Source organism: Hesperophylax consimilis, chromosome 13 (assembly GCF_061612785.1).
Source record: "Hesperophylax consimilis isolate HC1 chromosome 13, BYU_Hcon_1.0, whole genome shotgun sequence".
NCBI lineage: Eukaryota > Metazoa > Arthropoda > Insecta > Trichoptera > Limnephilidae > Hesperophylax > Hesperophylax consimilis.
The window spans coordinates 23,338,033-23,364,354 of record NC_142848.1 but is presented as its reverse complement, the minus strand read 5'-3'; the positions used below and the strand labels follow the sequence as shown (position 1 = coordinate 23,364,354).

The window sequence follows — 26,322 nt, the reverse complement described above, 5'->3', positions numbered from 1 at the left end:
CTACTTACTTTTCTTTTATTTACTAACCAAAAATTGTACAATACATTTGTGTAAAACAGCGATATCTTCTTTTTCTAAAGTAAAACATGGCAAATATTATACACTAAATAAACACCCTTTTTAATATCTTTCAAGGTAGGCGTGGCACATTTTTTTAACAGAATGAGGAGCCAAATTAAATCATGAATTGGGAAAAAATATAGGCACTGATGGTTTTATTTTGGACTGATCTAAATGGAAAATGATGTGTATGTACCAAGTATTATGTTAATTTTTTTTAAATATTTGGTCATTTATTTTGTTGTTATTCAAAAATAAAAACAACCTTCTGTTGACATAATGTTATATTATGCAGTAAAATATGTATAATCTAAAAGCCCATCAGGGCGTTTAAATTAATAAATAAATAGCATGGGTGTTCAGAGTTGCGTAATAAAAATTAGAATATGAAATTTTGTAACCGTGGCATTTCAAAAACAATTCCATTCATTCCAAAAATGTCGATTTTTACATAATTTGATAAAAGTGCCAATATCTTGAAAACTAGGGACATTTTACTAGTCTTATATGATGATATTCTGGTCCATCATAAGTTATACTGGATAACTCGTCAAAATAATTCGACAATACAACAAAAAAAACTAGCCTAGGTTTATTTCATCGCTTTTAATGACTTCAAGTAGCTTTTTCAAGACATGTTGAATTGTCATTGTGTTGAGTTATCATGGAACCGCAGAGTAAAATATTTGACTTAATGTGTTTCTCTTGTCAATAAAATTGGACTGGGTGAATATTAAAACACATTTGAATAGAATATAGTAAAACATATGACTTAATGGATTATGCCAGCCGAAGGAGGATGATTTTTTTTTACATAGGACCTCATACTTAAGTCAATTCATGAAAAAATTTAACTTTTTCTTGTACACCGACTATCTTTAAGTTGTTAAATTAAACAATTGAGAAAATACAGAAGGTGAAAAAAGTGAAACTTAGGTTTAGGTATTCCAAACTCCGTCAATTGACATTCAGCGCCATTTTGACATTTTAACGTTTTCCATTAAATGCCTATTCTCGGCCCATTTCAGATTTTGATTAAATTTTTAACAAATGACAAGCATAACGGTCATGCTGTTTATGTGTAGTTTGAAACATCTCAACGGAAGAAATCTCGTGTTGAAGTTAGTTACAATTTTGAAAAGTTGTAATGGTTTTGTCTCCTCGCCATTCTTAACCCATTCCGTTAAGGCGATGCACTACATCAGGGGTCTCCAAACTTTTCAGCCGGAGGGCCACATTGACTACTCCAGTGAGTTCGGAGGGCCAAAACCGTTTTAATTTCTAGACACCCATATTTTCTGTCCTAGGGAGGGGGGGGGGGTAGACAATAGAATTTTCAGGGATGAAATATAGCTTTAGATAACGTAGCTTTGAAGATATTTTTTGATACTCGTTTCTCAGACCTTGATATCATTGCGAATCAAATAAAGATTTTTCAAAAAAATCCTCTTGATATATTCGCGCGATACTTGTGGACGCAATGTATTGGTGCCAAGTACCTCGCCAACGAACATATTTATTTATTCGCATGAAAAAATTCACGGAGTTTTCGCCCCTTCTGAGCAAGGTCTTAGCCATTAGCTGTCACGAGTCCTTGATGACACTGGTCATTAGATGTCGCGGGCCAGATGGAAGACACTGGCGGGCCGGATACGGCCCGCGGGCCGTAGTTTGGAGACCCCTGCACTACATCATGAAATATTTCGAATTGAGCCGCCATCAATAACACTCCTTACATAGATGGTGATAAGGCTTAAATTCCCGCTTAACACCATCCAGCTGTTTTGATTTAGGCAAGAAAAAAACATGGCCAAAAAGTGCTCTTTAATTTTATTTTGTGGATGTTCAGGCATAAATATTTAAATGTTTTCCGATCATTTTATAAATAACTTAATTTGCCACATTATACAATAAAACCGTAACCGAAAATGGGTTCGTAAGCAGGAAATTTTGACTTATGTAAAAAATACTCGATTTTTTCAAAGGCCAAGATGTATTCTACTTGCAGTAGTTATTGAAAGCATCTGAAACATTTCTAGGCGAATAAATTTTCAAACCAAAAACACATGATTTTGCATTACTATGTAGTGCATCGCCTTAAAAAATTTTCTCTGGTGGCCTTGCATCCGAGTCCAACAATTTATCACCCCTTGACAGCATGTAAAAAATTAAATCTGGATTATCTCATTCTTAGCAGCAGCTACTGCTAGGTTCTAGAAATTCAATACATGCAATGCGTGCATCACATTGGAACCTACAAGTTAGACGGCAAATGTATCCTGCATCTACCTATCTAGAATAATAGCGAAGCCGCCAACCTACTTACTCGCGATTTGCCGGTTTGTTCTCAAAGGAGTGGTAACTATATAAACACGGCGACATTGCGGTACCTAGGGCAGTCAGTTTTAAGCAGCTACAGAGCTTTCAGTGAGTCCCGGGCAATTTGCAGTTTTCATTTGCTGTGGTCAGTTTCAAGCAACATAACTTCAGATGGGATGGCTTAAACATTCAAGGTATCAGATGTCAAAGAAAACAAAATAGTTTATTGGGTAAGAACTGTTTATATAGTTTTGTAAATAAGTATAAATTATCAATAGCATGGCACTAACGACAATAATAATAGCAATCACAAAGCGAATAGTAATTTCATAAAACATCTTATAACGAAGAAACAGAATCTCCGAGCCTGCGGCAAACCAAGTTTGTCGTAGAAAACATTGTTTAGGATTCGATGTCTGCTATAATGGAAGAAATTACATAAACATTTGATGCCATAGATATAGAACACACAGATCAACCCATGAAATATTAAAAAAAAATTACTCAAGGATAAACCCTAAAGCTTGAATAAATGACATTACAAACTTACAGACACATTATTGTTATTGTCTTACAAAATGTGGCAAGTTAAAAAACACACTTAAATTCCAGTAAATTCATAATTAAAATGTTGGTCATGTATGACAAAATATACATTAAAAAATATGTGTGTACAAACGAAATAAATACGTTTACACACTTAAAAGTTGTATCAAATACTACATTCTACATCACGTGTGTGATTTAATGCAATTTATTTTAAACACAATAAAGTTCTTCCAATAACTCCATGATGTACTACAAAGAGTGCATTTATTATATATTGAAAATGTTTTAAAGGTTAGGCGACTTTACAAGTTTAACAGCCATGTTTTATAACAGATAGTTACAGATTATAGTTGATTAACCCATTGAAAAGAGAAATAATATTGGACGACAGTTGTCTAAAGGTTTAGATGTCGGATGTCGAAGTATGTGATTTGTCTATGGATTCCTTATAAATGATAATAAGAACTAACAAAAATTTACAATAGCTGCTGTGAAGGTAGTAAGCAATTGTAAAAATAAGAATAAATATAACACACAAATTGCTGTAACAATATTGCTATGCTATGTAGTTTATCGGTGCTAAAAAATACTCATGTTAATTTATTTTATTTTATTTTATTTTATTTAACCTCACGACTGTATGCAGCACGCAGTCATAATGTTAGCTGTGCGGAGTCTGCTCTAGAATGAACATAATATACAATAGAAATTCACAAAAACAATCGAAGCTTATTTTTATAAACAATATAAAAACTTTATTTTTTGCTACAACCCTTAGAATGTGAGTGATGTTAATATTCTAGTAAGAAATACATCATTTTCAATAAAAGCACTAAATCTTAATCGTATAATATAATTTATTATTCAGTTTTCCATAAATTCCAGTCATCTGGCACCACGAAATAATATCTAAACTTTATTTTGGATGAATGAACTTTTTTATGATATGAACATCAAAGACAATTCAAAATAATCATCACACACTATTTATTAGATAGGATACTGCATGAGAAAATATAACCAAATTGGCTATGTTCGGGGATTGGAGTAATGGCACGCACTCGCATCAGGTCTATGCTCACCATCCACAGTCAAAGGGTTAAATCGTTTACCAGGTGATGTAAAGTAATTGAAAATTTTAGTAAAAAGATAATGTTAAAAAAAGATAATTTCATTCGAGTCTGATTCTCTTAAATAACTGAGTTACATATTAAGAAACAAAAAACATTTCATCATTATAATTTTACAGTTTGAGTATTTAATATCTATTTCAGCAGACTAAACTATATATTTTTTTAAATTTATGTCTTTATTATCAGCATAGAATTATGTGAAAAAATACTTAATTCATACAAGCAAATATTATTATACATAGTTAAATCTGAACTGAAGTGAATAATAATACAGCATTCGTTATATATTATTATTGAGAATATATAATATGTATAATGAAGAGCAACGTAATATCAGTTCATTTGGTAAATTTAAATATATATTTTTAAAATCTAAATATTTTAAAACTTAAACTAGAAATTTTCATAACGAGCAGTCACTAGTCACTACAACATTGTAATTTAAAATTCTCCTTATAATAATTATCACACCGTCAATGGGAATTCATCATGCCAAAGTGATTTTTAGGGATGTTAATGGAAAAATTACCAAGAAGTATTTGGAGTCGCATAAAAACATTAACCCCCTTATTTATAAACGCGCTGTAAATATCATGCGGTGCATAACTTCAGAAGAGTGAACAACTTGACTTATTACCATGGCGTTTGTTTGGTTCAAAACGGTCTTAAACCAGGTTCAACGCCAACATTATCACGTCAACAGGATCATTTCCATATAAGTGAAATTAATCTTTTATGTCCAGCTTGTAGAACTATTGCACTATTCAAATGAATCCAGTGCCGATCAATCATTTTACACAACAAAAGGGATCTGGTACTTTTGCACACAGAAAAAATACCGTAGTGAGATAGATTGATGCACTGCCGCCGTGTTAACTTTTGATATAGGTAGACCATAGACGTACAAATTATGTAGTCTGCGTCTTATTCTCGCAACAGAAATAGAGACGGTGCGGTTAGTGACCAATCGATCATTGGTTAAAATGATGTGGAACCATTGATCCAGGACTAAGTTAAATGGTAGTAGTATACCTAACACTGGGATACTGCGCATTGTGATGAATTTGAAGTGAAGATATTGTATCTTTTACATATAATCATATTTCTATGTTACAAAACATAAAACATTAAAAAATTGATAAAATATTCGAGTCATAAAATAATTTCCCTAACCCCGTAAAAATAATTGAATTTAATCTTTCTTTAAAAATAAAGGTACATAATTATGTATTGTATAATAGTATTTAAAGTTGGTATGGAAATGGTTAACGATTGGAAAATGTCGAGTTTTACTGCAGGAAAACAGCATTACTCTTCATTGTACTATTTGGAGATCAGGAACATGATTAACCTGAAAAACAAATTAATAATTTTAAATTGATAAATTTCTGCCATACTGAATAAATATTTACAGACAAATCCAATGATGGTAATATCTCCAAAAGATCTTTTTCAGACAATTTTTTTATTATTTGGTATTTTTGTTTTGCCAGTCAAAATTGTGCAAGATTTTTGTGTACTGCCTATTCTTGTTGAAGTATTGCCCTATTTTGACGGTGAGGTTGCTCAGCTACCGATATTACAACAATAAATAAAATAAAAAGGAAGCAATGACAGCAAATACCATATAATATTAATAATACTTCCAACTTCTGACATTTCCCATACATTCTGATGGCAACATGCTACACTAGCGCCTCCTAGCGGGGAGAGTTGTGCACCTTGGTTTTCTCTCATACATTTTATGTGAAATGTATTCTTTATTTTATGTTAATAAATTACAAAAATCGATTTTTTTTAAATTAAAGTGGCTATTAACTCTGTCTTTGATGGCTCAAAAAGGTAATAAAATTTAATTTGTAAAAATGTACTAAATATTAACATTAAATATCAGTATATTTAATATATTAAATAATAAATTCAGAACATTAACATTGACGATGATTTATAACTTCAACATGAACACAGATGCTACATGGAACTCAACTAACACAGCTTTGCTGAATTTACCTTTTAATTTGTATAGTTATATTTTTCAAGGTATAATCCACTTTTTGCGTGATCAATAACATTTTATTTGTATTTAACGAACTCATATTATATTTCACCAACTAACCGACAATGTTTTTTGGCATCCTGAAAACTACTTGAGAGTGTTTTTTCTGTTTGCAATTATTACAACCGCAAACTGCATATACGAACCTAATTTTTGGGCCTTTTTTAAAATAAATATTGATCAAAATTGATTTAGAAAGCGCAAAACACTACCACCAAGTACCAAATAAATTCATTTTGCCGCCATTGAAAGGAATGCCAATGTCAATATGCTACACTAGGGCATCTAGCAGCCAGGGTTCTTGATATTGCCACTATTTCCTTAGTGTTGGACGTATTATTAATATTTTATTACAGGGTTATTCGCTGACAGTAATAATTCTAATCTGGAATGGAAACATTTCTCCGGAAGAAAACTCTAGTGTTGCCATAAAATAATCATTAATATCAATTGAAATATAAATAAAAGGGACTAGGTACCTGAAGTTAATGGTTTTGTTGGCTAATAATCGGTTGCACTCGGTAGTGTCGGGGAGGGGCAGAATGGTGGGAGTGGACTCGGCATCCCTCTCGTTGAACTCAAACTGATAGATGCGGGGAGACGAACGCATATCTCCAAAGGGGCCGCGCAGGATCACATAGTGCAAGGACAGGGGATTCTGGGGCTTGCTCTTCAGAATTATCTAAAAATAACAGAAATTTTATACAGCCACATAATCAAGATACATCAACCAAGTTTCAAACCAGCCCTTACTTTCGTTTAATTCAAATATAATTTCTAATCTCATTATAAGTTGGCCGTCATAAGTATAAAACTTTATAACTGGCGCTGAGGTGAGTACAGTAAGGGGGTATTTCACTATCTCTGATTATGTTCTGACTAAGCACTAATCCGCGGATTAGTCATTTTTTCGTTTTCACTATATCTGAATAACGCTAACGCTCGGGTTAAAGTTCGATTTGACTAATCAGTGCTCGAACCTCACGTTAGGCGCTATTCCTCGAATCAAAGATGGCGTCAAAACATTTCGAGTTTGACAGCGGAGAAGTGAGTCGAATTTTGTTGAATGAATTTGAATGCTTGTATGATCCATCCTGAATTATTTGATTGTGTTCAAAATAAGAAACAATGTATTAATTCGACACGAATCTATCTAAAATGACCTGATAATCAACATAACATAACCAAACAAATGCACACTTTGCGGTGTGCGGACTGTGACGCATGACAGCCGTGGCAGTAGATGGAGTAACTGCAAACATTTTGCGATGTTGCCAGACTATTTCGAGTGTTATCTATCCGGAAGCTCGGAAACAATGGTGAAACGGTTGCCGTTGAATAACGAAGTTATTCTGATCTTTAAAGCCAGCCAACGGATAGCTAGTCAGATATTTAGCCCGACATAGTGAAATACCCCCTAAGTAGCATAGTGGTCCAAAGCGTTGGGTGTTGTGGGTTCAATTCCGTTGCTAGGTAAGTCCCCCTTCACTGCACAATCAACATTGTCTGCTAATAACGATGAAAGTAGGGGAATTAAAACATTGTCAGGTTATTGTGGTTATCTGTCAAATATCAATCACGATAATACTTTTCGCTGTGAAAATCAATGTTAATTAATTTGTTAAATATCCCACTAGAAGACTTACAATTTCATTTCTTATTAAATACTTAAAAATACACACATTGGAAGACAGGCGTAAAATAAACGACTAAACTTTTTTATTCAAGATTCTAAACTCTAAATTCGACTGTTGCGAACTTCTGCAACTCATAAACTTACGAATAACAACACGACAAAATACACTATTCCACTGCAACACACATAAGCGCAATTACATTGCAAACTCCCCAATACAACGGTTTCACACTATGGGAAACCGTTGTATTTAATACTAACTTTGCGAATTTTGTCGATTACGTAAAAGACTTATTTCAACACTATTCCTAAATGGAAGTTATATTTTTGTAAACCAGTCAAATCGTTGTATTTCTTAATTTATGTTCTTGTTATTTTTAATTTTGTTTCTTGCATATATTATTTTTTAATGTAATTTTATTTTTATTATTTTTTTCTCATGTTTCAAAACTGTCTGTCATTAAAATTGTACCACCTACATGTAAAAGCCCTCTGGGCGTTAAATAAATAAAATAAACAAGTTAAGAATGTTAAATGTGATCTTTAGCCATAACTCGTGAAATTCAAAACAACTTTCTGAATTACTTTTCTCAGAGCTCAAACGGATTCAATTGATTGCGTATATGTCGTCTTTCAATTATAAGCTTCGTTAGTCTGCTTCTATTCATTTAAGTCAGTAATTTTAAAGCATTGCTAGTAAAAACTGTGTATTTGTATTGACTGTCACCCGAAGCTCAGTAATGCCGCCTATTAACCATAGATGACGGATTTGGTCAATGTTGTTTTGATATAGGGTTTTATCAATCCACCATAGAAGATACCCTGGTAGACTAAGTCCCGCTCCAAGCTATGCTTGGAGTCCTTCTGGCTGTTATTAATGTGCACCTTAATCAACCACTGGTTGTTGAGTAACTGTCTGAGTGAATTGTCTTGTAAAATAATCGGTTTACGTAGTACACCATTCTATACGCTTGTACCAAGTTATATGCATCGTCCCGTTCCCACACAGCATTGGACAGTAAGGGACGGTGCGTATCGCGCGGTACAAGCGTGGCATTAGGTTGAAGATGTGCCAGTTTTCCATACCTGGTAGGCAATGTCCCGCTCCGAGCTCTGCGTGGGATCCCTCTGGCTGTTGTTGATATGTGCCTTCACCACCCACTGATTGTTGAATGCCGAAAAGCGAGTTGTTTCGTAGAACAATCGGTTCACATACTCTTCCGTTCTGTATGGTTTGAATTGCAAATCTATAAAAAAATAAAATATACATTGAATAAAGACTGTACAATTTTTGTTTCGAATTCTTACTAATAAAAATGTCTTTAACTGGCTGCGAAAGAGCTGGCAATGTCGCATTTTGGCAGACTGACATATGAGGTTCTCGTCTTGAAAAAGTTAGGTTATTTCTGACATATTCATTTTTAATTGACTGTTACCACGTGCATTTAATAAGAATTCCATGAAAGTGACGTTTTTTAATAACATAAATGCCTTACGGATGTGTAGATAAATATAAATCCAAGAAATCGTTGTCTATATTGCGCAAACAATGAATCCTTTGAATCTTTCCATGAAATATTTTATGGCTGTTGAACATCAAATTCTATTAGTAAGGTATATACACGGTTATTTATCAATTGTTTAAAAATTTACACCTTTATAAATAAGGCTGATGTTTGTGTGTTATTTCACAACAAACTAAAATAAAATAGTATTTAGCGCATTATACATATTGGCAGTACGTTCCAGATTGTACGTTACTCTAAATATTGCCCTGGAGAAAGACTGCCATTCAGAATCGAAACATTGTTTGTAATGTTTGTTTGTAAACATTGTTTGACACTTTCAATACTACGCTACTAAACTGTTTAATTGTATGCCCATTACTCTGAAGCAACTACTAACTGCAAATACATCCGCAAACATTCACAAAAAACATATCACAGCCTGGATCAACAATCAAGATATTTTATTTTTTCAAAACATACCTAATAACTCAAAACCAAACATAACTAAACCATAAAAAGTGTATAATAAATAAACACGTTTTTCGAGATTTTACCAACTATACTCACACTTACATATATGTTAATATATATTAATATATATATTTTTTTTACATATTTATTATGAATATTCAATTTACAAAAACCATTAAAATTTTATGAATATTCAATTTACGAAAACCAAAAAAAAAAAACAAAAATTAAAACTTATAAAAAATAAAAACTTTCTTCTACAACACATAAATACTTGTCACACCTATACATAACCACGTAAACACCTCAGCACAGGTTCTCCTAGTGAGGTGTTCACCAAACATACAATATTACTCACATACAGTTTCACCTTCTCAAATCTACCTTACACATAGGGTTGCCAGACGTCCTTTATTTTAAAGGATTTTATTTTAATATCTTTATTTATTTACTTTATTTTAATATCTCTATTTCAGACCCAAAAATTGATCTTGTCCTCTAATTTAAAATCTTCAATAGAGGACAATACTTTGTCATCATGGTATCAAAACTACAGATACCTAATTTTAACCATGATGCATTGTATGAAGAGTTCTGTATATTAATGCCTCTCCTGACGAAAATTATAGACGATAAGAAGTGTGAAAATGTTCTTGAAATTTGGATTCAGATTCTCAAATCTACGGATAAAAACAAGAATCTGCTAAAAATAATACAATACGTATTTTCCATCCCCGTTTCTAATGCCCAAGCCGAAAAGATTTTTTCCTTGTGTACGATACGTGGACCAAAAACCGAAATAAGATAAATATTGATACTGTAAAAGCAGAACTACAAATAAAGTCGATTTTCAACATGAAATGCAAACAATTTCATTGTAGAAAACGAAGAAGCTCTTAGAGCAGCCAAAAGTAATACCAAGTTTTAACTTTATTTATTACTTTAAATGCAAAATGACTAATTAAGGTCGTACTACTTACTTGGCTTCGATTAACATTGTGCATATTGTTTTTTATTAATAAATGTAACTACTGATACCATAACAGCATTTTATTAAAAAATATATTGATTTCCTTTATTTTCATCATATGTCCTTTATTTAATCGTATCAAATCCTCTAATTCATAAAACGGGAGCTGGCAACCCTACTTACACACAACATATTATAGTTATAAGTTTGAAATATATCATGTACAAATATAAATAATTATGTGAACACTGTAAATATTATATAGAAATAAATAAATAAAATTTAAAAAAATGGCATTAGCCGTATTTAGTGAACAAATCTGAATAGCCAACCATCCTCTTTACCATTCCCCACAACCCTTAGCATCACGAATGGTAGATTCTCATATCTCCCTGGTGAAAGAGTCCACCATTTAGAATCATAATGTTACTTGAAAGGGGGTAGTCGATTTTAGTAAACAGATCCCCCGCCACCTTACTCTTTCCTTTCCTACTTTCTTCAACCTAAAAACATACCTATTCCAAATTTGGGATGCCATAGTCTCACTGGCTCTGGGCAATTGGTGTGTGGAAATGACTACAATAATACGCACCATTGAACGTGATCTTCTCAAAGCACAGCAGCTGAAAGAGCGTATCGAGCAGCTGGCGCTCGTGCAGATGGGCACGCTCAGTGCTCTGCAGTGCGGCCATTACCTCGGCCCCCGAGCGACGGGGGTGCAGGCAGGCCGCCTCGTGCGGGGCCCTCTCGTGGTGCGGGCCCCGCCACGGGCACCCGATGCAGGCATACTCGCACGTCACCAGCCTGGGGGGTGGAAAGCTGGATTATTGGTGAATGATGGATATTATATTGAAGAATGCCGCATATTATATTGGCTTATGCTGAATATTATATATGCGAATGCCATATATTACATATATATGCGAATGCAGTATATTATATTCGCGAATGCCATATAAAATTTTGGCGAATGATGTTTATCGTATTGTAAATTTTGCTGTGGATATTGATTGCTTGAAATATGGGTTAGTAAAGTTTTTTTTTCTTTCGACCAGCCTCATCAATAAATTACATAGTAAAGGAAATTATTAATTTTGGAAAAACAAGACAGTTCTAATATTCAATACATTATCGATTACAGATAACTGAAACAAATCTAACTTTAATGAAATTCTGGCTCGAGAAATGACAGATTATGTGAAACATTGAATGTTACTATATGAAGTTCACCATAAACACAGACGGAACATTCCTGCATATTCCTTCCGGAACATTCCTGCAGAGTGAGAAATCAAACTAAAAATTGTATGTATTTGTTCTTTGAATAATTTATTACTATGTACAACTGTAGAAAAACACAACATATTTGTATTTTGTATTTACATATTATATTATGTACAATGATATCTACATTTAACAAAATGCATGTCACATTTTTTTATTAAAATATTTCTGGAAACCTGTAAAATCTCTTCATTAATAAACTTGCCAGTGATGTAGGTATGTATTTACGTATTATAAAGCCATTATCTTCATGGATAATTTTTGTTAACTACAGTAGGTACTTATTGGTTTTATATGAACCATCTTCATGCTTTGACTTATTATTATCTCCCATTCTTACTTTTATATTATTATTGTCATTGTTATTGTCTTCGCTCCTCATTTATATATGCTCTCCTTTCACTGTCATCTCTGTTTATAAAACTTATTCGTGTAATTAATATGTTGTTAATGGACTATTTGTCCGTAAATAAATAAATAAATAAATAAATAAATATGGTTTTTTTTTTTTAAATTTGAGACACATTTTGACAGAAATTAGGTGACACCATTATATCTAGCAGAAAGCTATTGCTTTATCAAACTAAGCGACAGCCTTTTACATACAGGGTGTCCGGGGTAAAGTTCACAAACTTCGGGAGGTGATTTAACATAACGGTAGAAGTAAAAAAGACAAATACCTTTTTCCGAAATTCCGTTTTATTTTTTCCATAAAATATATTTATCCACAGAAGAATATTTCTCCATACAATTATTTATTAACAATTAGTTATTTATAACAATTAGTTATTTACTTTTTACTTGTACTCAGTGGCGGCTCGTGATTTTTGAGTGTGATAAAGTTTTAAGTTTGGAAAATTCAATATTACTGATATATTGTTTAGTCCAAAAAGGTTATTTTTTTTCTAAAATTTGATTTTTTGTATAAAGATTTTCAGGAAATTTCCGAAAACATAATTTTAGAAAAAAAAGACATTTTTGGCTTCAACAACATCAATAATGCCATATTTTGTACTACATATTAGCACTCAAGTACACCTAAAAGTCATGAGCCGCCACTGCTTGTACTATCACCTCCCGAAGTTTGTGCACTTCACCCCCCCGACACCCTGTATATTGAAATTAATATAGATTAATGATACCCTGTATATTGTTCATCAAGGTTATTAGTTGAAATGAGCACATAGACCTCTCCCAAAAAAACAAATACATCCACAAAAGACATACATTATGTATTTAAATGAGCCAGCGGACACCTCATAGTTATTATGTGAACACATTTTGAAGATGTACAAAAATGAATTCAGAAATATGAACATTTCTTTAGATATTATGGAACAAACAGATTAAAAATCCCAGAATCATAAAAGCATTCATTACCTTAGCATATATACATAAGAGCAGAAGAACCGTGGATTTTTCTTTAACACAATTGAAGACATGACTATGTAAATGAAGATGTTATGTTATTAATTGCTCAGCGCATTGTTTCCCAATTAGAGGTAAGCATACTCCCAGAAACATTAACGTTGAGCTGTGCAGTTTTCAAACACTTGAACACTGCACATTTGTCCCATTAAACTTGAATAACAACATGCGATATTTATTATCATTAGAATTGTTATTCCATTAAAAAAGGTTGAGGTTTTAAAAAAATCTGAAACAAATAAAAATGTAAAAAAACTTTTGCTGAAATCTGCAAGCCCAACGACGATAAACATCACCAATCAGAGATCTAATTGAGGACTATCCATCATGATTTAATGTTTATTGAAGTTATTAATTTTATTTTATTCGGACTGCGGCCAAAGATCTCGTATCAATTATAAATTTAAAACACATTGATGGTAGAAAATAATTATTGACCATGCCTTTGGCAGATGAAACAGCTATCAGAAATAACAATAAATACACCTGACAGAAGTCGAATGCATTTTGTTGATTGAATTCTGGGGTGTCACGCTGTCATGCCCTTCCTCCCCTTTTCTAGAGCTAGAGCAACATTTCGGATGATATTTCCCACATTTTAGAGATGTCAATAATATCTGCCGTGATGATGGACTCTGTAAGAGTGTCCGAAATATTAACTCAAAGAGGGAGTAGAACAGCATGGCCTTAACTCTTTGAAGCACGAACTTTATAACTTCACTGTAAAGCCATAGATAGTGAAAAATAACACTTTGGCAAATTAAAATATCAAACATATAATTATAACCAAACCGTGCAACATATTAAGTCATTGCCAGTGAAAACTATTCAAATCTAAACGAAACATGAAACAGAACAAGACACAGAAAATAAAAAGATAACGGTCACAACTAGGAATCGAACCCAGGATCTCTTGTGTTACCGGGACAGGTGTCTTAACCACTCGACCATTGGGACCTATTTATTAAAAAACATATTTCAAATTCAGAATTAACAATCTTCTAACCTTTATATTATAACCGGTATAACCTTTGAAATAAGTTAAAGAAAAAGTTGTTCCTGAAAACTATTTAGTTTAGAATTTATGTTTCCCATAGCAGTTACTAAAGTAGTGATTTTATATTTTCTTGTTGACTAATTTTTGATAGCACCGTGCTTCACTTGATAACCAAAAATATTGATCTTGAGAATATTCAATCATTATTTTTTTAAACATCATTTTATCGAAGTTTTTCAATTAACTTGTAAAATTAAAACAAAAACATAAATTCATAAAAGTCTCATATTTGGCACCACAGTTAGCATAATTAGATTCAGGTCCCAAAGTATTTGAAACAAATCACAATCCATACAAAATGCAGAAGAAAGTAAACCATAGCAATAAACGTAGCCACATAATTTGTATGAATAATATATAAAATAGAAAGCGGGCTCAATAGTTGCAGTTACAGAAATATGTTAGTAACTAATGTATGTAGTATAAATACAATATACAATAATAATTAGCAATACAAAGATATGGAAGTACGCAACAACAGTTCAAGCATTGACTCTCCTTGACCGGTTTTAACTGCCCTCCATTCTAGTCACCAAATTCTTGAAAACTTTATGATTCAATCTAAGAACTAAGCTATAAATCGCAAAAATCGAAAATGCATCGCTGTTACTTTAAAGCTGAAAATAATGCCACGCATATCATTGTTCGACCAATGATGTAGCGCTGACGAGCGTCGTCGGCGGCGCATAGCGGATCGCGTGGCACTACAGCTCTTCATTCATTCACTTACACATTACTGCAAGCAACCGACATTCGAGTCGCACTATTTCCAGCCTTACATAACATTTTCCTTTAGAATTCTATGTTTTAATTTCTAATTTGAATTCGCTAACCTTATTCCTCGCAGAAAATAGTCGCTTTATGAGATGGACATTACAAAGAACATCATAATTTAGTCAACTCTCCGAGGTACCGGGGAAGAATATTCTCAAATTGTTCATTAACTCTTGGTGTGCTGTGCGCCATCAGATTCTATTTTCATCATAACTTACTTGTTTTTTGCAAAATGATGTTTTTGTAAAACGTAACGTCTTACTAGATAATGTGTTTACATATTTATAGAAATATGTAGTATATAATCTACCATATTTAGTTTCACAGAATTAGCTAGTAATATTCAGAGAAATGATTTTTTAAACATGTCCTGAAGGATACGTTGGTGTTCAAGAGGTTAATGTATTTAGGAAACACAAAGTAAAATTGAAAACATATAAATCGATAGAAAAGTGCATTTATGTAAAGATGGCAGAGCTGCATTTTTGATTTTTGTAATATATAGAATACTTGGTAATACTCCATTCAAGAATTTAGTTGCTAGCGTGGAGTGCCGTTATTACGATTGATGCATAAACGTCCAAAGATATTCTACAAAGAAGAAACTGTAAATGGACAACAAATGTTATAATTTTAGTTAAGAATACAGCACAATGTATTAAGTATTATTCTGTAAATAGACTATTGAGCCCACCTGACATGGTTTTGATTCGTCCCAAACATGGAAGATCCATTCTTAGGCTTCCGTAGCATGTTCACAAACATAACGCAAAACATGGCAGCCCTACGTACCAAGCCGCCCATCGATACGTCATGCGAACCTTCACTACTCACTGTGATCTGGTTAAACCTAACAACACACAACTGTCTTAGAAGATGCTTTTGCTTTCGTCAAAATAACAATGATCAGGTCTGTTCCATCCAGTTACCTCTGTAGAACCATTCTCTATTGAAAATTTTAAATTCTTACAACGAATAGTAGCGCATAAACATTTTTATTTATTGCTTCTCACAGAATATAAAGCCTAATTAGTAAATATACAGAAAAGAGGGACCCATTTAATATGCACTTTAACAGAAAAATAAATTAATATCAGTTAGGTAGTAATGAGAAGTATTTCATTAAAATTAAAAACGATTTTTCACTTTGTATCAGTTAGATAATAACAACAAAGTAACTGTTAAAATGCATTATTTTCCATTTCCAGAAACTAAAATACATACTTCTTCTTATTAGCCAACTACTACATAGTGTTTTTAAAATCATATTTGCGTATTAAGCGTGTCCCTTAAATTTAACCAAGGAATTGGAAGACTTGCTATAATCTGGAATAATATTAAACATAAGTGGCACCTGATTCAAATAATATACTTAGTGAGTAATATACTTAGTGAATAATATACTTAGTTAACAGAAGTCCATAATCAGGACAGATGTGTAGAGTATATAAATGTATGTTTGTTTTTTGGCATTGTCGTTTCATCTTGTTAACCCATTGTCCTCAAACGACGCCGTCCCGGCGTGTGTACAGCGATGTGTCTTAAAATCAAACGACGCCGTCCCGGCGGGTGTGATGTATGTAGGATTAAAAACTAAAAAGGGATACATGAGTGACAACTGTGTTTAAAATTTCAAATGCCAATCGCTCTGTAGATAATTATGCATTCGTTTCGTAGTATTGGCAGGATTCCGTTGGTGAAGTTTTTTCCTGATATTTACGATTGAAATTTTGTTAGATTTCGGCAAAATGGCGGGTGGTTCGGAAATAGACAAGCTTGTCCGTAAAATGCGTGGTGGCCGGCTAGCATCAGCCCAAATTGAGAGTTTATTATATGAATCTGACGACGATAACTTAGCGACCATATAGATTCCTCAGATCCGTAGTCTGAGGACAAAGAATCCACTTAGGAGGAAATGGAAGTTTTGGACGTTTCGACGAGTGAAGTAGGCCCGTCGGCTTCCATACCTCCAGCAAAACGTCGCCAAACAGCAGCCGGATTCCATTTACCGGCAATCCAGGAGGAAGAAGAAGTAGGTTGCAGGATTTGGAGGAGAATAAGACGGATTTGGCATTTTGGGCAGCCATTGTTGTTGAAACAAATCGGTGCGTAAATAATTTCCGTAAACTTAATAATTTAGCATCATATTTATATAGTTGTATACTTTTTTTTATAGTTTTAAGTATATATTTATGTAAAAAATATATATTATGGTTATAAGTATGATTAATGTACAACTTTTCTTAATCCAATTATTAAAAAATGAAAAAAAAAATTGGTTTTAATTATAAATTTATTTTTATATCCTCGTTTAATCATATTGTTTATTTTGTTTTTAAACACTTCATTTATTTTATACGTACCTTAATTCAATGCACAAGTACATTTAAAAAAATTGTTACGTTTACATGTTTAGTTTAAAAGTTATATTAGATTTAGTACACCACTACAGATTTAAAATTTTTGGTACAAAATTAATTCGGATACTTCGGATAGGACACTTTTTTATCTAAACAATTCGGAGGCCAATGGGTTAAAGTGGGACCAGAATGGTATTTGGTAACAATGTTACTTTGTTTGAACCACCATATTTTTTTTATATACATGCTGACCGGTTTCGGAACAACGGTTCCTTCCTCAGGGGAAAATATACTAACTTGAAATTACAAAACAATGGGTGAACATAATATGTTACTAGGTGTTGAAGTGAGGGTGGAGGTGTGAGTAGGGATTAATGAAGAGTGGGGGGAGGATACAGAACAGATGGTGAAAGGGATCATTATTATTAAGGGATTTCTTTATTTCTAAGGCTTCTAAGTTATCTAATCATTTTCCCTTATTGTTAATGTGAAGAATATTTATCCCTGTATTTATTTCAAAACTATGATTATTTGCAATTTATCATGGTTAGCAAAATTGTTAGCCTAACGTAAGTTAATCAGCGTTAAATCAGTCGCTTCTAATGTACGTAGCAGGAGTTCTGATGAAGATGGATTAGGAAGAGGATCAAGACACCAAAGAAGTTCTGATGATGTAATTACATTAGTGACTGATTTAACGCTGATTTAGATAATGCAAAAGTTACAGAATAACCCCCCCAGATGACTTAGTGCTTTGCGTACGTCGGTACAGAGTGTCCCTACCTAAATGCACTACATCTGTCGTAATTTTTTGGTTTTTAAATTATGAAAAGGTAAAAATTATTATTCATGATAAAACCTTAATGCATATCAGTGGCGGTCCGTGATTTTCAGTTTGCCTTCATACAATTTTTTTAAACTTTTAAACAAATATGTATTTCAGCTACAACAATCATTAAGGCGATGCCATACGTAGTAATGCAAAATCATGTGTTTTTGGTTTGAAAATTTGGTCGCCTAGAAATGTTTCAGATGCTTTAATTGCTAAAACTGCTTTTATGTTCAAAATCTTCTACTTACGAACCCATTTTCGGTTATGATTTTATTGAATAATGTGGCAAATTAAGTTAATTATAAAATGATCGAAAAAAAAAATTAAATATTTATGCCTGAACATCCACAAAATAAAATAAAAGGCACTTTTTGGCCATGTTTTTTTCTTGCATAAATCAAAACAGGCGGATGGTGTTAAGCGGGAATTTAAACCTTATCGCCATCTACGTAAGGGTTGTTATTGATAGCGGCTCAATTTAAAATATTACACGACGTAGTGCATCGCCTTAATATAATATTTTTCAATTTTACCACTCTAGCTCACTGAAAATTCACGGGCCGCCACTAATGTATATACAGCGAAACTCTCTTAAATAGTTTTCAAGGTACCATAAAATACTTCTTAAGCGGGAAGAACTTATGTGGGATAAATAAATTTTCGAATTCAGTCTTCAAGGGACCGATAAAAACAAACTTTTTAAGCATGAAAACTTCTGAAATAGGAGTTTTTTAAGCAAGTTTTACTGTATATAATATAATATAGAATTTTGGTGAAAAGATTGTTGCAGTTCCATGACGGAAATACCTTTGACATGTATTAGGTTAAGTTACTAAAGCGCACTTGAGGTGAATCTTCACGAAACTTATTATTTAGTTGGAGTGTCAATTGGGTTATCAATCACTCAAAAATAACATAAGTAAATAAAATTGAGAGTTTTACATTTAAAAAAAAATGCCTAAGATTATTTAACACGTTGACTGCCACGGCAATTTTCAGAATTCCGGTCTAAAAAGCCAATTTCATTTAATCACATTATATTATTAAAAACTCGAATTTTTTATAATTATATTTTCTGATCATTTATTAATAAATTTTCTGTTCTGTAAGCCAGCATTGATTTTTTGTTCTCTTCCCAGAAGCTAGCTATCCATATTAGCACTGATATACTACGAATTTTATCATATTTTAGCGAATATGGCAAGTAAACACACTACAAGTTATCTCGTAGTCGGCGTCCTAGCAAAGAACGCAATCTACGAATTATCTTGTAGTTGGCAGTCAACGTGTTAAAACCACAAGTACAAAAGGTTTAGTGGACTCTTTTGTTAGAGGTTATTTTGAGCGTTCACCCCGCTTCCTCTCGAACACAGGAAAAATCTACAAAGGATTCAGTCAATACATCAATAATAATACACTTTAACCGATAAGCAGGTTTTTAAGTAATTCGTATCCACTCGAGCGATTGGATGTACATATATACAAATACCATATTATTTGATTAATATCATTTGATAAAATATTAATATTGAAACAGATGAACTACTTGCTGCGATTTAAAGCCAATGATTTCACCTAGATTTCGCTGTTTATCTCATATTTTTAGGTTCTATTGATTTGGCACTCTATGACAAGCGATCTCTAAAAACTTGCCGTATTATGCCAAAAATCGCTCGAGTGGATATTGACTGTCCCAACAAACAAAGTCATATTATTTTGTGCAACTATGCATAGAGCTGTTTAAATTTGCCATTATATATTTTTAAATAAAATAAATAGTAATGGGTTTATACAAAATACACATTATAAAAAATGCTATATTTCGTGCTTTCAAAAACAGAATCTCAAATCATCAATCATACTAATTTCAGTTATGGGTACTTCAGTGCGTGCGTGAAGTGATGTGAAATACTCCTGTGTAATGCATAAAATTATTCACATTCAATGAACTTCAAATTTTCAAATTTGATTGTGGTAACCATAGAATAAAGAATAACACTAGAAGTGCATTTCACAAAAATGTTTAATGTAAACAAATGTTCCATTTAGCCCAACAGCCCAGCGCTCCGTCTCACTTACCCCCGCCTGACATTATAGATCTCTATCCCATTTGAATTTTGTGAATACATTTTAGGATTGGAAATTTAAGCCTCGATTAGGCAAATATTTGTATCATGAGACACGCCCACAAGGCACTTCTTATGTTATTCTTTATTTTATGGTGAATAATAAGTCTACATTTTAAGTATTTCTTTTGCTTCGATTTTCGACAGATATAATTATTTTTCCCAAGTTTACTAATGGTGTTCATTCGTAAGGTAAATTTCTAACGTCTCTCTAAATTTTCAAAAATATATTTATTTTTCAACCCTTAGGAACCGGAGCCCTGCAATTGCAGTGTAGAAGAATTGTGACCAACCACTTCACAAAGCACTGCAATTGCAGTGTGGAAGAATTGTGCCCAACCACATCACAAAGCACTGCAATTGCAGTATAGATCTTATACACGAATTTTGCGTTTGGATATTACTTCTATTGGGTTTGTTAAACACAAAAATCAAAATGTCACTTTATCAAGTATGGTATTATCTTCACGTTGGCCTTAACAAAAGTATATTTTTATTGATTGAATATTCATAGAAATACATTAAATGTATAAACTAGGTTGTTAAGCGCCCTTGAGGTGATTTTCTCAGGAAAACGGCGCTGTACAAATAATCCAACCATTTTTATTCTTTCCAGCTCTTACAGGTTACAGGCAATGATCCTAAGGCAAATATTTTGAGCATCACAAATCCTATAGTAAGGAATTTAATGAAATAAAAAATATATATTTATATTTGAAAGTTCACCCTCTACCTTAAATTTGGTTAACAGTAACGTCGATCCCACTTGGGTCAGTATGAAATCAACAAATCCCAATTTAAATATTTAACAAGAATGATTTCCAAAAAACATGTATTATTTTGAAAAGTGTACCACAGTGGTAACCCGTGTGCGAGTCTACGCAACGCAACTTTGCACAAAATTGTCCGCATTCTAATGCACGCGACTGACCGACCCATGAGATAGCAGTTTAAGATCTGTTGGAACCGGCCAACCAACCACAGGGCATTTATATCTCTTACGGTTATAATCGTTTCATTCAATGATGATTTATTAATTTTACGTATAATAAAACTTATATATTCAGAATCCACGATTGTTGGTCTATATGAAGAAATGTTTTTTAAGCCGTGATATTATTCACACAAGTTCCTTATTATATTAGTGATTTTTCACGGGTCTGCGCTAATATCTAAAAAAAATGTATATACAAAACTTTAAACAGCTCTAATGCAAAGTTACCAATGCGCACATCTGACGTTGTTCGTTGGAACCCCATCGAATAACAGGGTTCTATCTGGTACAGCACAGACAACAAGCTCTAAAGTAGAGCCCTCTAGAGCCCATTATCGCATAACACTGATGTGTCAGTTGGAACCTTGTTATTCTAACAGCACCAATCAAGAAACAAATATAATCGTTACCTTTCATCGCACAAATTGTCCTGATGACGGTCGAGCGTATTCCTTGAAAATTCCTTTGAGCAAAATTTGCATTCCGATGGCAGCTCGGAGATGGCATTCTCAACGGCCAGGTTCCTTGAAGCCGAGTCCTTGGATATCTCCACGCGACAGTTGGGACACGTGGCCGTCTCGTCTCGCAGGCGGGAATCCGCCAGCACGTGCGTGAAGCATCCTGCACACATCAGGTGGCCATTCCCGCACTGCAAGTAAGTTTTATCAGTCTACGCTCCAGGTACATTGGACAGCTATTTGAGATTACAAATACATACAATAGAATCATTTTAAAGAGATTCTTGCTTGTGCAGTGGTGTACTGTATCGTACAATGATGCAGGGTAAGAGGGGAATGCGGGGGGTTGTTCCAAACCATTTTGAATCAATTTGAACCACTATCAGTGTGCACAAATACATTAAAACATGCAGTTGTGTACAATGTCATCATTGGGTTTATTTTAAATAAGGAATGATTTTTCATTTTCAATGGTAACATAGAAATCTTTAATTTTGAATATGGAATGGTTTGTCGGTGTATGATTCACGTACCTAACATAGAAATTTTTAATTGGGTTAATTTCGAATATGGAATTTATCAGGCAATGCCATTGACAACATTGGACACATCCATTGGTATTACATAGAAAGTTTTTATTAGGTTTATTTTGAATATGAAATGTAAATACATATATAAAAAAACTACCAATAATAATTAATAGTTGCTCCGTTTTTTTGTCAATAACGTTGTTTGACTTTGCCCATGAATAATTGGTATGTTTTTTTTTAGAAAAAGTTGTTAGACTTTCAGTCCTAGAATTCTTTTTATGTTTTTTGTAGATAATATTTTTTGAAAAAGCTACGGAAAAACATTTAGGATATATTGTCACATGGTGTATTTCAAAAACGGCTACAAGATGGCATTACAAACCCTAAATCATACTTCAAAATTTAAGAACAAAATCATTTACAAATTAAAAAATAGCACAACATGGAACAAACGATTTGACTGGAAGTTCTTAAAAGAATTGGTTGCAAATTTTATGATAATAATAATATTTTTCATGATTTTTATAGCGCCGTTTTTGTGCAAAATCACCTCAAAACAGTTTTGCCACTTTACAGGTAAATAATATTTGGATGATTTTTATAGCGCCGTTTTTGTGCAAAATCACCTCAAAACAGTTTTGCCACTTTACAGGTAAAGATATAAGAAATAAATAAAATGATGTACTGGAATTTAATTTGATATGAAACTTTTGACAGAATGGTTTCAATCAAATTTCAATAATCATTATGAAAATTATAATTTATTGCACAATACTTACCTTCCATAAAAGAATACCTGTAATTTATAATCAAAATCACGTTACTAACATTTCTACAGAAAATATAAAATTATGATTTTTTGTTAGGGAATAAAATAATTAAAATTGATGAAAATCTCAGTGGAGAGGATAGGATAATAAATTATGAAAGAAAAGATGTTAATTTATCAAAATACCATTTATTAAAAATATATTAAAGTTTGAAATACAAAAATAATATAAAATTGCACACACTAAGATTTTACACACACCCTGAAAATAACAATGCCAATACAATACCAAAACATCGATATTTATTTATAATTTTTATTGGAGTCCATTTTGTGGACCTAATGAATGAATGAACATGAATGTGAACAAAGAAATAATGAACTTTATCATAGGCACATATTATAATAGGTCACACACAACGTGTAATCGGTGAAATATAAACATGAGTCATTTCATATTACAAAAAAACATTCAACAAATAATAACATAAAATTCCAACAAAATCTCAAACATTAATCGTAGATGAGTAATTAGTTATCGTAGTGCAACAATCGTCATCGATGCAACAAAAAGGAACATAGTAAATGAGAACTTCAAGTTCTCTATGCGATACCATGGTACATAACATAGTCGATAATATAATTAATTATTATTAATGTAATATTAATGTACGCATGTAATAAACAAAGGAATGATTTGTTTTGCAAAATGTCAAAATCAGCTGTCTTTCAAAATACCTGATAAACGGCGGCCCGTGGCAGATCTAGGCAAACTGCGCAGCAAAGAATGCCTCCCAGCCTATATTCCAACTTATCGGACGATTTTCTTTCATATTTGCTAATTTTCCGTCTTTTAGCCTCGGGTTCCGAAAGATCGTCTTTCTGGACCACTTCCACTGTATTGCTGGAGGAGGGCTCAACCTCGAGTTCCACTTCCGACATTGTTCAATAAACCCAAACAGTTTTACACGTAAACTACTTTTCTTAAAACCCTAGCCCTTTGTTTTGGGTTCCTTATATAAACAACACGTAAAATACCCCAGCCCTATAAGATCGGCGCAGTAAACAAACTCGGTTTCTCTATTTTCGTAATTCTATTTTCCGTCTCGTTCCAACATTTTTTGTGCCTGATTGCCTGATGTTGGTACTCATAAATATACCACTCTCTAGATCGATATCTTCCGGCTTTTTGTATCCAACAGAATTATACAGTACTTAACCACAGATATACAAGCAGTACCTACCGTGCGGAGCAAAACAGTAGACAAGGTAGAGGAAACTCAAGGCCATTTAAAAAAAGATGCGACCATAGACAACATAATTGCTCTCAGCCTACTCTATTCATTCACTAGCCCAAAAAAACTATTATAAAAATAAAAATGTCCTTGAAGCAGAAAAATGTCGAAATGTTTACCAAGGGCAAGGTTCATCTGACTAAGAAAATAAACTTTTACAATGCATTTCCTTAAGATGAAACTTGTTAATCTGAGAAGAAGAAACCCAAAATGACAAGAAATTTGCAAAAACACTGAAGAAAATTTCCAAAATATGATTGTCCGACAGTACGACGAAAAATTCCGACATTTTTCAGCCTCATGAACTCATGGTTACATATGTTTAAAAATCTTTAATTTCACCAAAACAATAAGATAATACAGGATAACACTAATCAATAACATGAATAAGTTTATCGATATAATAAATAACATTTATACGTTGTGGAGGAAGACTTAATGTCAAGTATGAAGCATTGTTCAAAAAACCGAACGAATAACCTAAAACTGTTAATTCACTTTAAACTTGAACTTACGTAGGTAGGTTGAATATAATATGTTTGTAACTCGCTAACACTATACTGGCTTATATTGTATTTTTATCACGAACAACTTTAACACGCAATATTTTCGACGGAAATTATAGTATTTCGGCAGAAAATGACAACCCGCGTGTATAAATAAACCACTGTCATTTTGTTTGAATGAACTGTCAAACGTCAAAATTCCGTCATCTCTTTCTGTTACACGAGTCATTATGGTAGAGAGCGAGAGATCAAACCAATCCTTCTGTTCTCACCAATGAGATCTGAGCTTTTAGCCATATTATTCGTTTTCTATAAGAATTTTGAGGTGGGCGGGGCGGTTTCAAATGAGTTTCGAGGCCAAAGCTTAGTTAAATGCCCCTGGTACTGTACAATAAATAATAAAAACCACTCACTAATGTACTGTACAAGTGTTTCCACACCATAAATAAACCACACACTAATATTAAAAATGGGATAGAAATTCAACATCGAATGAAAAATGGTTCGCTGTCACTATATTTAATTTAGTCTGTAAAAATATTATTTTGTTTTCGACAAAGTGAAATAAATCCACTAGAGATATAATATAAAATATGGTTCCATAACTCATAGTAATGAGAACGCGTCACATGAATTTTCAGAACAAATTTATTCATCACATGATAATTCCTTACATGACAATTCATCACAACAACGATTCAGAACTACCTTAACTCAGAATAGGGCATTTTCATCACACGATATTCAGCACGAGAGTGGTTTATTTATGTTCAGCACCCTCTGCTGATTACTGTTATATTTTATAGAGTATTTGATAATTCGATTTGGTAAGTGAAATAGTGACAATATCAACCACTCCAGCAGCTAAAGAAAGCTAGTGTAGCATATTGAACATTGACCAAATACCCTATAATATTAATAATACGTTCAACTTCAATAAGATAGTGGCAATATCAAATAACTCTAGCCGCTAGAGGGAACTAGTGTAGCATCATATATCTATGTGTAGCATGTTGACTTTGACATTCCTTTCAATGGTGGCAAATTGAATTTATTTCGTATTTGGTGACGGTGTCTTGAGCTTTAAAGTGGGTTCAGTTTACGAATAAACAACAAAAATACTCCTGTCGTTTTTCAAGATGCCAAAAAATGCTAGTCGGTGAAATGATTTCGTTAAATCCTTGCAAATATAATGCTCTTGATTACG

At 32.9% G+C, this 26,322-nt stretch overlaps 1 protein-coding gene across 3 annotated transcripts; it reads right to left on the bottom strand.

The window, feature by feature from the left end:
* Positions 1-2,601: 2,601 nt before the first annotated feature.
* LOC149418621 (zinc finger TRAF-type-containing protein 1 homolog) lies at positions 2,602-24,454 on the bottom strand. Of its 3 annotated transcripts, XM_089638885.1 has the most exons (7): positions 24,053-24,454; positions 21,968-22,206; positions 15,940-16,095; positions 11,295-11,506; positions 8,840-9,000; positions 6,597-6,799; positions 2,602-5,412 (listed from the first exon to the last, which is right to left on the bottom strand). In XM_089638885.1, exons 1-7 carry the CDS (start codon positions 24,254-24,256, stop codon positions 5,385-5,387), a joined length of 1,203 nt encoding a protein of 400 aa, XP_089495011.1. In that variant the 5' UTR covers positions 24,257-24,454; the 3' UTR covers positions 2,602-5,384. The 3 variants fall into 3 exon arrangements, with proteins under 3 accessions (XP_089495011.1, XP_089495012.1, XP_089495013.1); XM_089638886.1 differs by lacking the exon at positions 15,940-16,095 and having other exon boundaries at positions 11,295-11,521; XM_089638887.1 differs by lacking the exon at positions 15,940-16,095.
* Positions 24,455-26,322: the final 1,868 nt, after the last annotated feature.

What these genes read in the sequence shown, in the direction of transcription:
- LOC149418621 (XM_089638885.1), bottom strand. Translation starts at nt 24,256, where the DNA reads ATGTCGGAAGTGGAACTCGAGGTTGAGCCCTCCTCCAGCAATACAGTG. An exon ending in ACGAATCAAAACCATGTCAG is followed by an intron (nt 11,507 to 15,939) that starts GTGGGCTCAATA and finishes TCCACCCCCCAG; the next exon opens with GCTGGTGACGTGCGAGTATG. An exon ending in AACAAAACCATTAACTTCAG is followed by an intron (nt 5,413 to 6,596) that starts GTACCTAGTCCC and finishes TTTGTTTTTCAG; the next exon opens with GTTAATCATGTTCCTGATCT.